At 33.0% G+C, this 12,839-nt stretch overlaps 1 protein-coding gene across 1 annotated transcript; it reads right to left on the bottom strand.

The window, feature by feature from the left end:
- Positions 1 to 450: 450 nt before the first annotated feature.
- Positions 451 to 7,448, bottom strand: LOC110093273. Its single transcript, XM_020818109.2, has 3 exons — positions 6,868 to 7,448; positions 4,210 to 4,802; positions 451 to 639 (listed from the first exon to the last, which is right to left on the bottom strand). Exons 1-3 carry the CDS (start codon positions 7,335 to 7,337, stop codon positions 602 to 604), a joined length of 1,101 nt encoding a protein of 366 aa, XP_020673768.1. The 5' UTR covers positions 7,338 to 7,448; the 3' UTR covers positions 451 to 601.
- Between the last annotated feature and the right edge of the window lie 5,391 nt (positions 7,449 to 12,839).

Genomic DNA, 12,839 nt, shown 5'->3' on the forward strand with positions numbered 1-12,839 from the left:
GCCTTCACAGTGAGCGAGTTCCCGTCATGACTTTCGATCTAATGTCGTTGAAGGAGGATGCAAAGAATGTTCTTTAGTGACTCTTTCAACACACTTTAAAGAAGTAGCATTTCAATTATTATATATATATATATATAATTGAAATGCTACTTCTTTAAAGTCATCATATATAAAAAACTCTTGTTATAAAAATTCTTGAATGGACAACCATCTTATGAAAAACTCTCGTTAAAGCTATCTCAAATAGATCCTAAATTTAAAATATTATTGTTATTAAAATTGTAATGATAACAAAATATGAGGATTAATTAACCTACAAAAAATATCATCCGACTCGAACAGGCCAATATGCAAAAAGCATTATAAAATTTCTCATAAAATAATTAAGCAACCTTCTTAGTGTCTTCCTACTATGTTACACCTGACAACCTCAACATTCTGAATAGAGAATAACTGAAACTCAAATCCTTTCATAGCCAAAAAATTCAGAAGAAAAACACAGGGAAACAAGAACAAATCGCAAGCGTGATTACTTGCAAATCGACTATCTTTCTTCTGTACATAGCTAGAGACACCCAAACAGAATATGGTGAAATTAATTTCAGTTGACTTTTGCATTATTCTCCTGGTTATCTCGACCTGCAGAAATAAGTGAAAACAGAGATCAGTAAGGAGTCTTTTTGAGCGTTTTCTTGAGGTAAAAATTATGTTTTCCTTTTTCCAAGCTTAGAAGTGTTTTTGTGTCTTAGATGAAATAAGCATTTATGATTCATTTGGGGTGTTTTTCTTGCTGCATTTTAAAGCAGCTTTCTAGTACAAAAATTACAACAAAGCTGTTTTAAGAAACAATAAGAAGGCCGTCCCAAACAAAGCCTTATTCTTTGGGAGATTTTATTTTTCTCATTTTGATTAATCCTATATAACTAATTTATTCTACAAAATATAATAATTTTGGTACAAAATAAACTATACATATTTGATATTTTTGCCAATAAAAGACATCCTAAATAATGAAGTGTTGTCCCTCTCTCATGCATTTTAGATAAATTTATTTATGCATTATTTTAGTATTAATATTTTTATATAGCTTTTATTTCATAAAATATCAAATACATCTTACAGTTAAATTTTATTATTTTTCAAGAGCGAGTAAGTCATTTTAATGTTGAACTAATGAAAACTGAATTAAAAAAACAATACAAGGGAGGTATTTGATATTTGTCAAACCTCCGAGAAGTACAAATTCTTGGTTTCTTTGGAGGGGTGGGGGAATTCAGATTTAAGTGGACTCTTCCAGGATTCCAGCCAATTCACATTCCTACGCAGTTTATTCATGGCCTGGTGACTTTTCTAACTCCCAAAAAAATTTTAATTAGTGTTGTCTATGCTGCAAATGCTACTGTAACAGATATTCTCTGGGAATCCCTTATAAATTTTTCCATGTCGACTTTTTTCGAATTGTTATAGGTAACTTCAACTATATCAGATCTGTTGAGGATAAGCTACGAGAAAATATTCCTCTTCCTAGCACGTTGATGGACTATTTTTAAGCTATTATTTTGAATCTTTTCAACATTGGGCTTTCTGCTAATGGTACCTCGACCAACCTGATTTTCCTATTATATCAAAGATTGATAGAGCTCTTTGAACTGACAAATGGTTGAATTTATTACCTTGCTCTTACTACAAAGATGTGCCTCCTCTAATCTATTTGATCATTCCGCTGTCACTATACATATATTGTCTTTTCCATCTCTTAATCACAAATTTATTTTCAGGAATTTTTGGAATCTTTGCAATGATTTCAAGGATATCACCATGAAGGTTGTGTTCTTCTGTCTATGGTAATCTCAATTATTCTGTGCAAAAAAGCTCAAACTTGTTAAAGCTTTCCATCACTCTAATTATACAAAACTCTATAGACACGAACAATCTTGGGTGTTCTCTAGAAAAAAACAATCTCCTAGACCCATCGCTCTTACAAAAAGCAAATATCATCCAAGAGAATCTGTTTCATGCCACCAGATGTGAAAGCAAATGAATTTCCCAAAGTGCTTCTACTGTTTGGTTGTCTGGGAGTATGAATGACTTACCTTCCTTTATAAAAAAAAAAAAATCACAGGAAGACATAATCATAACCATATTAAGGAATTCTTACTCCTGGAGCCACTCTTTCTTCCCCTAAATACATTTCTGTTGAGGTGATCCGGCAATCTCTTCTCATACGATCATTCCTCTTCATGCGCAACTCTGCATTTTTACAGTTTTTAATGCTCTGTCGGTTCTATATCCATATCATCACTACTCCTTTAACCAGGAAATCAATAAAGCTTTGTTTAAAATTGGAAATTAAGATAAAACTTAGGTCCTGATGACTTCATCTCTAAATTTTTTATTTCCAACAAGGACAGTTTATCGTTCTGGCGAGATTTTTCTTTCAAACATGTTTGCTGCTAAATATGGGTAAGCACTCTACTATGGCTCAAACTCCCAAGCAACCTCTAGCCAATTGCTATTTTGATTTGTGAGTTTGTACCAATATGACTCGACAATAATTTTATGAAAGTGATTAACCAGTTAATTAAGCTCAAACTTGTTCTTCTTTGACTCCATCCAACCCAAGTGTATTTTTACTAAAAACAGGAACATTTCAGATAATATCATTTTAGCTACTGAAATACTCATGTGTTAGTTTTTTGCGCTAAGATTGACCGTCAGAATGCTAGATTGTGCTAATATGACCCCTTTATTTCAAAGATTGATTAACGAAGGAGTACCTAATGCTTTTGTAAAATGGATTGAGGTGTGTATTACTTCTGTTCCGTTCTTTGTTATTATTAATGGTAGGTGAATTGCTGTTTTCAATCTATAAATAGTGAGGAAAGGATACCCCTCATCCCCTTTCACCTTTGACTTTGTCATGAACTATCTTTCTTGCCTTAGTGAGGACAGTTGAGCCAAGATGGACTTCCTTCTACCACCTGTGGTCAGAGTACTTTATTCACTTATGTATGCCGACAACCTGTTGATTTTCGGTAATGCCGATTCCCTGACTTTTAAATTTTCTCAAGGATTGTGCAGCTTCTTTTGGGAAGTTGAGCAGCTTTAATAAATCTAACTTGCCAAAAATGTGAGCAATTCCACCCTGTGTGTCATTTCTTTGGTATTAAATGTGGCTCTCTGCCACTAATTTATCTTGGACTTTCCATCACAATTTCCAGAACCTTGGCTAAGGATTACACCTGTTGAAATACTTTAAAAATGATTTCATTCCTTGGAAACAAAAGTTTCTTTCATTCGCCTGTGGTCTCCAACTTATCAAGTACTACATTTTTTGAGTTACCAATTCTATTGACTTAGATCATTATCATTGCCAGAATATATCATAAAAAAATGAGCAATTACATTTTAGATTCCTTCATGACAGTGACTTTCCAAACAAACTTCATTTCACCTCTCAAAATCATACCACTCTTCCAAAACTAAATAAGAGGCTTGGACTTTCTCTCTCGCCATCCTGAATGTCACTTACAAAATGAAAACTACTTCGAAGCTTCTTTGCAGCTTTAATATCCAAAATATATAGTGCACCGCTTGGTTTGATCCGGATTCTGGACCAAGAGTCCTGGCAATATTTCTCAATTTTGGAAATATCTCTAACCTATAGTTCCTCAGCTACGAACATAGCTTTCTTTGATGATGGTCAGGATTTTTTCCTTTCCATGATCCTTGGATAATTTGATACTCACTAACGGATGTTTTGGGGCCTTGGATTAACTCCCGTTTTAAACTCCCCTGGATGCTAAAATTAGTTCCTTCGTTTTAAGGGAAACTGGAGCCTTCCTAGGACCTCTTCTTTGGCTGAAGTTCTTTGCTTGGATAAAATAAAGCTATCCATATTAATCCTGACGGGCATATTCTATTTTGGAATGAGAAAGAGGATTTCACTGCTATTGCCTAGAGGACTTCATATCTAGGTATTTTGTATATATAAGTTGTTCCCTACCCCCACCAAAAAAAAAATCATACTTGTGAACGTTAATATTTAAACAAACTATTTAGAAAGTATGATTATAATTCATAATTCTAATATTGATGAACAAGGAAAGTACATTTCCTAACATATTCTTTTTTATTATATGTAAACACTTCATTAAAAAAAACTATTACTTGAAAATTAGGAACCAATGTATTATGATTAGTGATTACCTCTTTTCTCCTCAAGCTCCATTTGCTTCTGGGCTGTTTGAGCGTTTTCTGTGCTCTTGGCCTCAGTCGATACATGGCTGAAAAACTTCTCCTTGGCCCATGCAATGGCCTCATCCACAGCAGCTGCACTGATCTCATTAACCTCTGTAGTGCCATGGCTATCTATCTCAATAACAAAAGGACTCTCTGCAATATTTCTCTCCTCCACTTCCATCACCATCTTCTCCACCTCTCTTTCACAGCTTGGGTGCTGCACGTAGGCTTTAAATCCAAAGGCTCCCATTGTTTCAAGAAACACTGACGATATCACAGATGAGGGTGAGCCAATGTCGGATGATTCGAAGAAGCCATCACTAGCACGATTCTTTTGATTCTGACTAATGCTTGGCTCGAGATTAATGGTGTCCGGTGGTGAAAAGGAGTAAGAGAAGTTGGCGTGAGTGTGTTGTGGGAGCATACTGGTGCTAGCAATGAAGCATGATCTTGAGGGGAGGCAAGGGTGGTTTATTGCACCATATTGGTCGTCCGACGTCTCTACTGTGGAGAAAGTTGATGGTGGGGAGTTGTGTCGCCTAGTTGGTATGGTTATTGGCCTGAGGGGTAGAAAAGATGGAGAAGTTTTATATTTGTATCATAATTTTGTTATGTTAATCTAGAATATCTTTAATTTTGCCTTTTTTTTAGATTTACAAATATAACACTCAAATTTATCTAATATATATATTTAAGACATAAACTTTATTATTTATTTAATATAACACTATTAAATCAAATTTGCATAATTGAGGAAATCACAAAGTGATTTTTTTGACATTTTGGACCGGCGGTGTATGCAATTCATCAACAACAAAGAAGAGGAAAGTAAGTAGCGACAATATCTTATTGGGGAAACGCCATCGACAAGACATGCAGTGTGTACAACAATCCAAGAACACTCAACAAAGAAGAAGAATAGAGAAAGTCATAACACAGGATAAGGTCATCAAGAAAGTTGACAGGAAAGTGGTATGTTTTTTATATTACTTAACATAATTGAATATTATGTGAGTAAATAATAAACTTTAAATTTTAGATAATTTTGATTGTTATGTATGTAATTCACAATATTTTAGCGCAAAAGAGTTTTGGGATAGATGCAAAACATCTACATGCAAATTAATTGTTTTGTGTTTGAGAAAGTAAATTGACGAAAGGTAGCTTGATTTGCTGTAAAATTCTATGATGTAAATGTCTTGTATAAGAAAGTAGAGGAAAATAAAACTGTGGTGCAGCTTTATTTTAGGGTGCTTCTAGGTTAGATCTAATCAATAAAAGGTTCTCATGCGTTGCTGTGTTTGTAAACATGATTGCTCCTCCAGCACTCAATTGATTGCATTTAATGACAGAGTTGTTGTTCCTAAAGTTAAAGGCTTCATAAATTCACTCTTTTTTTTTTTTTGGACATTTAGGCCAATTAAGGCAAACTCACACACACAACGCATACACATAGACTCGAACCTTGGACCTCTTGGTTGGAAGCTTAAGCTCTCAACCAACAGGCCAAGGAGAGTTGTGTAAAATTCACTCTTTTATAATGTGAAATGCATAAAAAGGCTTGCATGATAAAGGAAATTTGCTGCAGTATGTTTAAAGTTAAAACTTCCAAGAGATGGGAAATATTTATGTGCAGCTTTGGTTTTTTTCAAGGTAACAAACTTTCAGAAAAAGGTTAATCCACGGGTGGTTTACTGGACGAGGGGCCTCGCTCTTTTGCATGCAAAAAAATAAACATAAGGGATTTACATGCATATCATATAAGTTTTGTATTTATATATTTAATATTTAAATTTTTTCTATTTTTATATAATATTTTAGTGTCTCAATCATATCAAAATAAATAAATAAAATATCTTTCATCTAAAAAATTTAATACTAATAATTTAAAATTTTAAATATTATACAAGTAAATGCAAAAACGGTTTTAAAGCTGTCCTAAAGAAAGCCCAAATTAAATTAGCTATTTATACTTCACTCCCCAAACAAATGGTTGCAGCCGTGCCAACTTTTAGCCATTCTAGAAATTAACTTTACTTCTTAAATAGCACCTTTATGGCATAAGATCACTAATTGAATATTAGAAGCTTACTAGTTTAACTAACCTAAAAAAAAAAAAAACTATTTCTACTCAATGATATACATGAAAGATAAACTATGAACAGTGAAATAAACAAATTTGTATTAATTTGAGATTTACATATTTTTACAAACTCCACAACATTCAACATAAAAAAACAAATCATTTTTTAATGATTCCCATATTGACATATTACAAAAGCATAGCATGTATGTTTAGTAACTAATCAAGAATTAGCAAAGAATATAACAGAGCATCCATGATACATGTGACTTTCACTCTGTAAATTTATGAGAAAATGAAGTTGAAAATTTACCTTAACTCATTTATAAAACAATAAACTTTATGATATCTCATCATTGATTAGATATAAATGTAATTATAAATAAAATTTAATTTTAAACTCCTCAAATAATTCTAAAATCCCTCGAAAGATCTCATTATAAATGTATATAAAATAAGTAAAGATAAGATTATCATTTTACAAAAAAAATATTTTATATCTACGAGCAATCAAATAAGCCCTAATTTAACGAACAAATCACCTGAGTTTAGCAGCAAAAGTAGAGAATATGGCATCATCGCCCAAACAGTGCGTCGTAGGACTCAACTCTGAGGGCTTCGACTTCTCCATCGACTGCGATTTCAGCTTCCGATTCCAACCGTCCGATCCAAATATATCATCATAAAACCCTACCTTCGTCTTCACCCTCCCTTCCGCCGCCGGCGGAATCCGAAACCCCGGCAACCTCCTCTCTCCACCAGCCGCTGACATTCCCCTCTCCGATGAACGAAACATCTCGTCGTAGATAGATTCTGGCCTCCGCCCCCCCTCGAGAGAGAATTCGCCGGAGAATCGCCGGAGGAGAACGGTCCGCGGAGGTCCCCCGAAGACGTCGCGGAAGTCGTTGGGGTCCAGCCCCTCGCCACCAGCCCACGGCCTCCGGCGAGAGTCTTCTGTGGATCGCCGCCGTGGGATTATTAGTCCCATTGGAATGTCCCAAGATTCGTCCATCGCCGGCGGTGGGAGTTTTGGAAGTTGAAGGAGCCCCGATTTATATTTGCTGTAAATCGGACAGGACGGACCCTTTTAAAAAGGCTTGAGCAATTGGTGTAAATCTTCGGCACAGTGACTTATAGTTGATGGATTGGGTACTCTTCATCATTCTCAGTAAAAATAAGAGCAGCATTGGGTACCCCTGTTCACATTCACCCACATACTCAGTGGGTATGAGTTTGCTCATGATCTCGACGGTGTATATGGGTGGATACTCAACATCAGAAGATAAACTGATTTATATTGCTAACTATTATATATCATATATTATCATAATCCTCAATACATAGTGCGCAACACTGAACCGTGCTGCAACCACGGTAAATTCTGATATGCTTCTTGAAAGTGTGCAGTTAGAGCAAAGGATAATAAGCCTCAAGGTCATCAGTTCGTGACGGGCTGCGTTCAAAAAGTGTGTGCATATGGGTGGATATGACTAGGGGTGTAAACAAGTCAAGTTGAGTCGAGTTTATGCCCTTATTGATCTCGGCTCGTTAGTTGGAAAGCGAGCTCGAACTCACGTCTCACTGTAAACCAGCTTGAGCTGGTTCGCGAGCCATGGGCAGGAATTTTAAATTTTTAACGGAATTTTTAAAAATTAGGCGGGATTTTTAAAATTTATTCAAAATTATTTTTTTCTTTAAAGTTTAACATTTAAATAAAACTTAGGTGGTTTTTATTATTTTTTAATATTTAAAATTAATAAATAAAATAAAAATATTTTAAAAATATTAATATTTATTGCCGACTCGCGAGGAGAGCATGAGTACCCCATGTAGGGCTTTGATAAAAATGTGAATGTTTGTGAGTATTATCTTTTGATATTTAAAATTCAAATAATTATATAAATCTAATATAAAGTTTAAAATTTCAAGATTTAGGAGAAATAAATTGTGATGATAAAATAAATATTTAAATTATTTTATTATCATTTAAAGGTCATTAATAATTAAAATGCATGATAAAAATACAATAACTATTTAAATTCAAATCTTTTTTAAATTATTACCAAAATTAGTTATGATTTCCACATTATTTTTTTTGCAATTTTTGGTTTTATAATATTTGTATTTAGTCATATTAAGACTTATTTGGGACAACTTTTTATTTGTTTTCTAATCAATTTTTTGGTACTAAAATTTTTTGAATTAGAAAATTTTTTACTAAAAAATTGATTTAAAATATAACCAAATAATTATCTCAAATCAAGCTTAAATTTAAAAAATTATATATTTATATTAACTACAGACATTAAAGTTTAAAATTATCATATTTATTTTTAGATCAAAATTAAGGCTTCGTTTGGGACTGCTTTTTTACTGCTTTCTAAAACGGAGTTTTAGTACAAAATTTTTTATTTTTGTACTAAAACTCCGTTTTAGAAAGCAATAAAAAAGCCGTCCCAAACGAAGCCTTAATTTTGGGAAACGCATCGACAAGACAGCAGTGTGTTCAACAATCCAAGAACACTCAACAAAGAGGAAGAATAGAAGAAGTCATGAACACAGGATGAGGTCACAAGAAAAGTTGACAAGTACAAGTGGTATGTTTTTTTATATTACTTAACATAATGTAATATGAAATATTATTGAAGAGTAAATAATAAACTTTAATTTTAGATAATTGATTGTTGATGTATGTAATTCACAATATTTTAGCGCAAAGAGTTTTGGGATAGACTCAAAACATCTACATGCCAAAATTTAATTGTTTGTGTTTGAGATAAAGTAATTGACTGAAATACTAGCTGATTTGCTGTAAAATTCTGATGTAATGTCTTGTATAAGAAAGTAGAGGAAAATAAAACTGTGTGTGCGGCTTTATTTTAGGTGCGTTCTAGTGTTAAGATCTAATCAATAAAAGGTTCTATGCGTTGCTGTGTTTGTAAACGATGATTGCTCCTCCAGCACTCAAATTGATGCATTTATTGACACGAGTTGTTGTTTCCTAAAGTTAAAGCTTCATAAATTCACTCTTTTATAATGTGAAATGCATAAAAAGGCTTGCATGATAAAAGGAATTTGCTGCCAGATTTTTAAGTTAAAACTTCCAAGAGATGGGATATTTTATGTGCAGCTTTGTTTTTTTCAAGGTAACAAACTTTCAGAAAGGTTTAATCACGGGTGGTTTTACTGGACGAGGCCTCGCTCTTTTGCATGCAAAAAAATAAACATAAGCGGATTACATGCATATCATAAAGTTTGTATTATATATATTAATATATTAAATTTTTCTATTTTATATAATATTTAGTGTTTCAATCATATCAAATAAATAATAAAATATCTTTCATCTAAAAAAGTTACTACTAATATTTAAATTTTAAATTTATAAAGTAAATGCAAAAATTTAAAAAACAATAAGAAAGCTGTCCTAAAGAAAGCGCAAATTAAATTAGCTATTGTATACTTCACTCCCCAAACAAATGGTTGCAGCCGTGCCAAACTTTTTAAGCCAATTCTAAGAAATAACTTTACTTGTTAAATAGCACCTTTATGCATAAGATCACTAATTGAATATTAGAAGCTTACTTTTAAACTACCTAAAAAAAAAAAAAACTATTCTACTTCAAATGAATACATGAAGAAATTATGAACATGTGAAAATAAACAAATTTATATTAATTTGGATTTAATATTTTACAAAACTCCAAACATTCAACATAAAAAACAAATCATTTTTTAATCATTTCCCCATATTGACATATTACAAAAAATGCAGTATGCTTAGTAACTAATCAAGATTGAGCAAAGAATATAACAGACTCCATCACCATAAGAATACATGTGACTTTAACTCTGATAATTTATGAGAAAAAGAAGTTGAAAATTTACCTTAATCATTTATTAAACAATAAACTTTATGATTCTCATCTTGATTAGATATAAATATAAATTAAAATAAAATTAATTTAACTCCTCAAATATTCTAAATCCCTCGAAAGATCTCCTTATAATATGTAATATAAAATAAGTAAAGATAAACTATCAATTTTACAAAAAATATTTTTATATCTAAGCAACAATAAGCCGTAATTTAAAGAACAAATCAACCTGAGTTTTAGGCGCAAAAGTAGAGAACATGGCATCATCGCCCAAACAGTGCGTCGTAGGATCAACTCTGAGGGCTTCGACTTCTTTCCATCGACTGCGATTTTCAGCTCCGATTCAACCGTCCATCCAATATATCATCATAAAACCCTACCTTCGCTTCACCTCCCTTCCGCCGCGCGGATCCGAAACGCCGGCAACCTCCTCTCGTCCACCAGACCGCCTGACATTTCCCACCCTCTCGATGAACGAAACATCTCGTCGTAGATAGATTCTGGCCTCCGCCCCCCTCGAGAGGAGAATTCGCCGGAGACGCCGGAGGAGAACGGCCGCGGAGGTCCCCCGAATACGTCGCGGAAGTCGTTGGGTCCAGCCTCGCACCGAGCCCACGCCTCCGGCGAGAGTCTTCTGTGGTTCGCCGCCGTGGGATTATAGTCCATTGGATGTCCCAAGATTCGTCCATTCGCCGGCGGTGGGAGTTTGGAAAGTTGAGGGAGCCCTCGATTTAATTTTGCTGTAAAATCCGACAGCGACTGACCCTTTAAATAGGCTGAGCAAATTGGGAATAATCTTCGCACAGTCTTATAGTTTGATGGATTGGGTACTCTTCACTCATTTTGAGTAAAAATAAGAGAAGCATTGGGTTCACATGTCACCCACATACCAATGGTTATGATTAGCTCATGATCAACGGTGTATTGAGTGGATACTAACAATCAGAAATAAACTGTTTAGTATTCATAACTACTATATATATTTATTCGCAATTCCTCAATACGTACGTGCGCAAACACTGAACCGTGCTTGCAACACGGGTAAAATTATGATATGCATCTTGAAGTGTGCAGTTAGAGCAAAGAATAATAAAGCCTCAAGGTCATCAGTTCGTGGAGGGCTGCGTTCAAAAAGTGTGTGGCATACTGGGTGGATATGACTAGGCGGTGTAAACAGTCAAGTTTGGTGAGTTTATGCCTATTTTCTCGGCTCGTTAGTTGGAAAATGAGCTCGAACTCGTGTCTCACTGAAACCAGCTTGAGCTGGTTCGCGAGCCAGGGCAGAAATTTAATTCTTTAAACTGAATTTTTAAAAATTAGCGGGATTTTTTAAAATTTATCAAATTATTTTTTCTTTAAAGTTTAACATTTAAATTAAAACTTAGGTGGTTTTTTATTATTTTTTAATATTTAAAATTAATAAATAAAATAAATATTTTAAAACATATTAATATGTATTGCCGACTCGCGAGCTAACGAGCCAAGAATGGCTTGAAGCTCAGCTCGACTCGTGAGCCGATAAGCCTCATTAGCGAGCCCATAATGAGTCGAGCTCGAGCCAGCTCGCGAGCAACTCAACTACTTACACTCCTAGGTATGACATCCCGATAATCATTCATGGATGGGCTTGGGCAGGAAAGCCGCTAATGTAGTGGAGAGCATGAGTACCCATGTAGGGCTTTGGTAAAAAATGTGAATGTTTGTGAGTATGCTCCTTTTGATATTTAAAAATTCAAATAATTTATATAATTTAATATAAAGTTTAATTTTCAAGATTGGAGAAATAAATTGTGATGATATAAATAATTTTATTAATTTTTATTATCATTTTACAAGGTCATATATAATTAAAATGCATGATAAAATACAATAACTGATTAAATTCAAATCTTTTTTAATTATTACCAAATTAGTTATGATTTCACATTATTTTTTTTTTGCAATTTTTGTTTTATAATATTTGTATTTAGTCATATGTTAAGACTTGTTTGGGACAACTTTCTATTTGTTTTTCTAATCATTTTTTGGTACTAATAATTTGAATTTAGAAATTTATACTAAAAAATTTGATTTTAAAATGTAACCAAATAATTATTCTCAATCAAGTTAAATTTAAAAAATTAAATATATTATATCTACTACAGACATTAAGTTTAAATTATCATATTTATTTTTAGACAAATTAAATATGTTATTAGTTGATTTTTTATTACCTTATTTCAAATAAATTCATATATAATATATATATATCATATATATTATATATATATAATATCCTCTTATTTAATTTCCTCGAACGAAACAACATTTTGACAAGCTGTATAGGCATCCACGTGCAAGAGAACTAACAACCGTACGGATGTTTCCATCTTGTCATTTTCAAAATCTTCAGACAGCTTACCAAACTTTGATAGTTGATTTTATTTATTTATTTATTTTTAACTTTGATAGTTATATTATTATTATAAAAATAAATGATGGTCATAAATTTGAATATAACATAAAGTTTAGTCTAAAGTTTCATACAATAATTTTTCTTGAACTATTGAGGCAATTGTATAGTTTGAATGCTGCTTCCATAGTGGGTCAAGTATTAATTTGCTAATATCACATGAATTAAATTTTTGCTTGCATAA

The sequence above is a fragment of the Dendrobium catenatum genome, unplaced genomic scaffold (assembly GCF_001605985.2).
Source record: "Dendrobium catenatum unplaced genomic scaffold, ASM160598v2 fragScaff_scaffold_743, whole genome shotgun sequence".
In the NCBI taxonomy this organism is placed as follows: Eukaryota; Viridiplantae; Streptophyta; class Magnoliopsida; order Asparagales; family Orchidaceae; genus Dendrobium; species Dendrobium catenatum.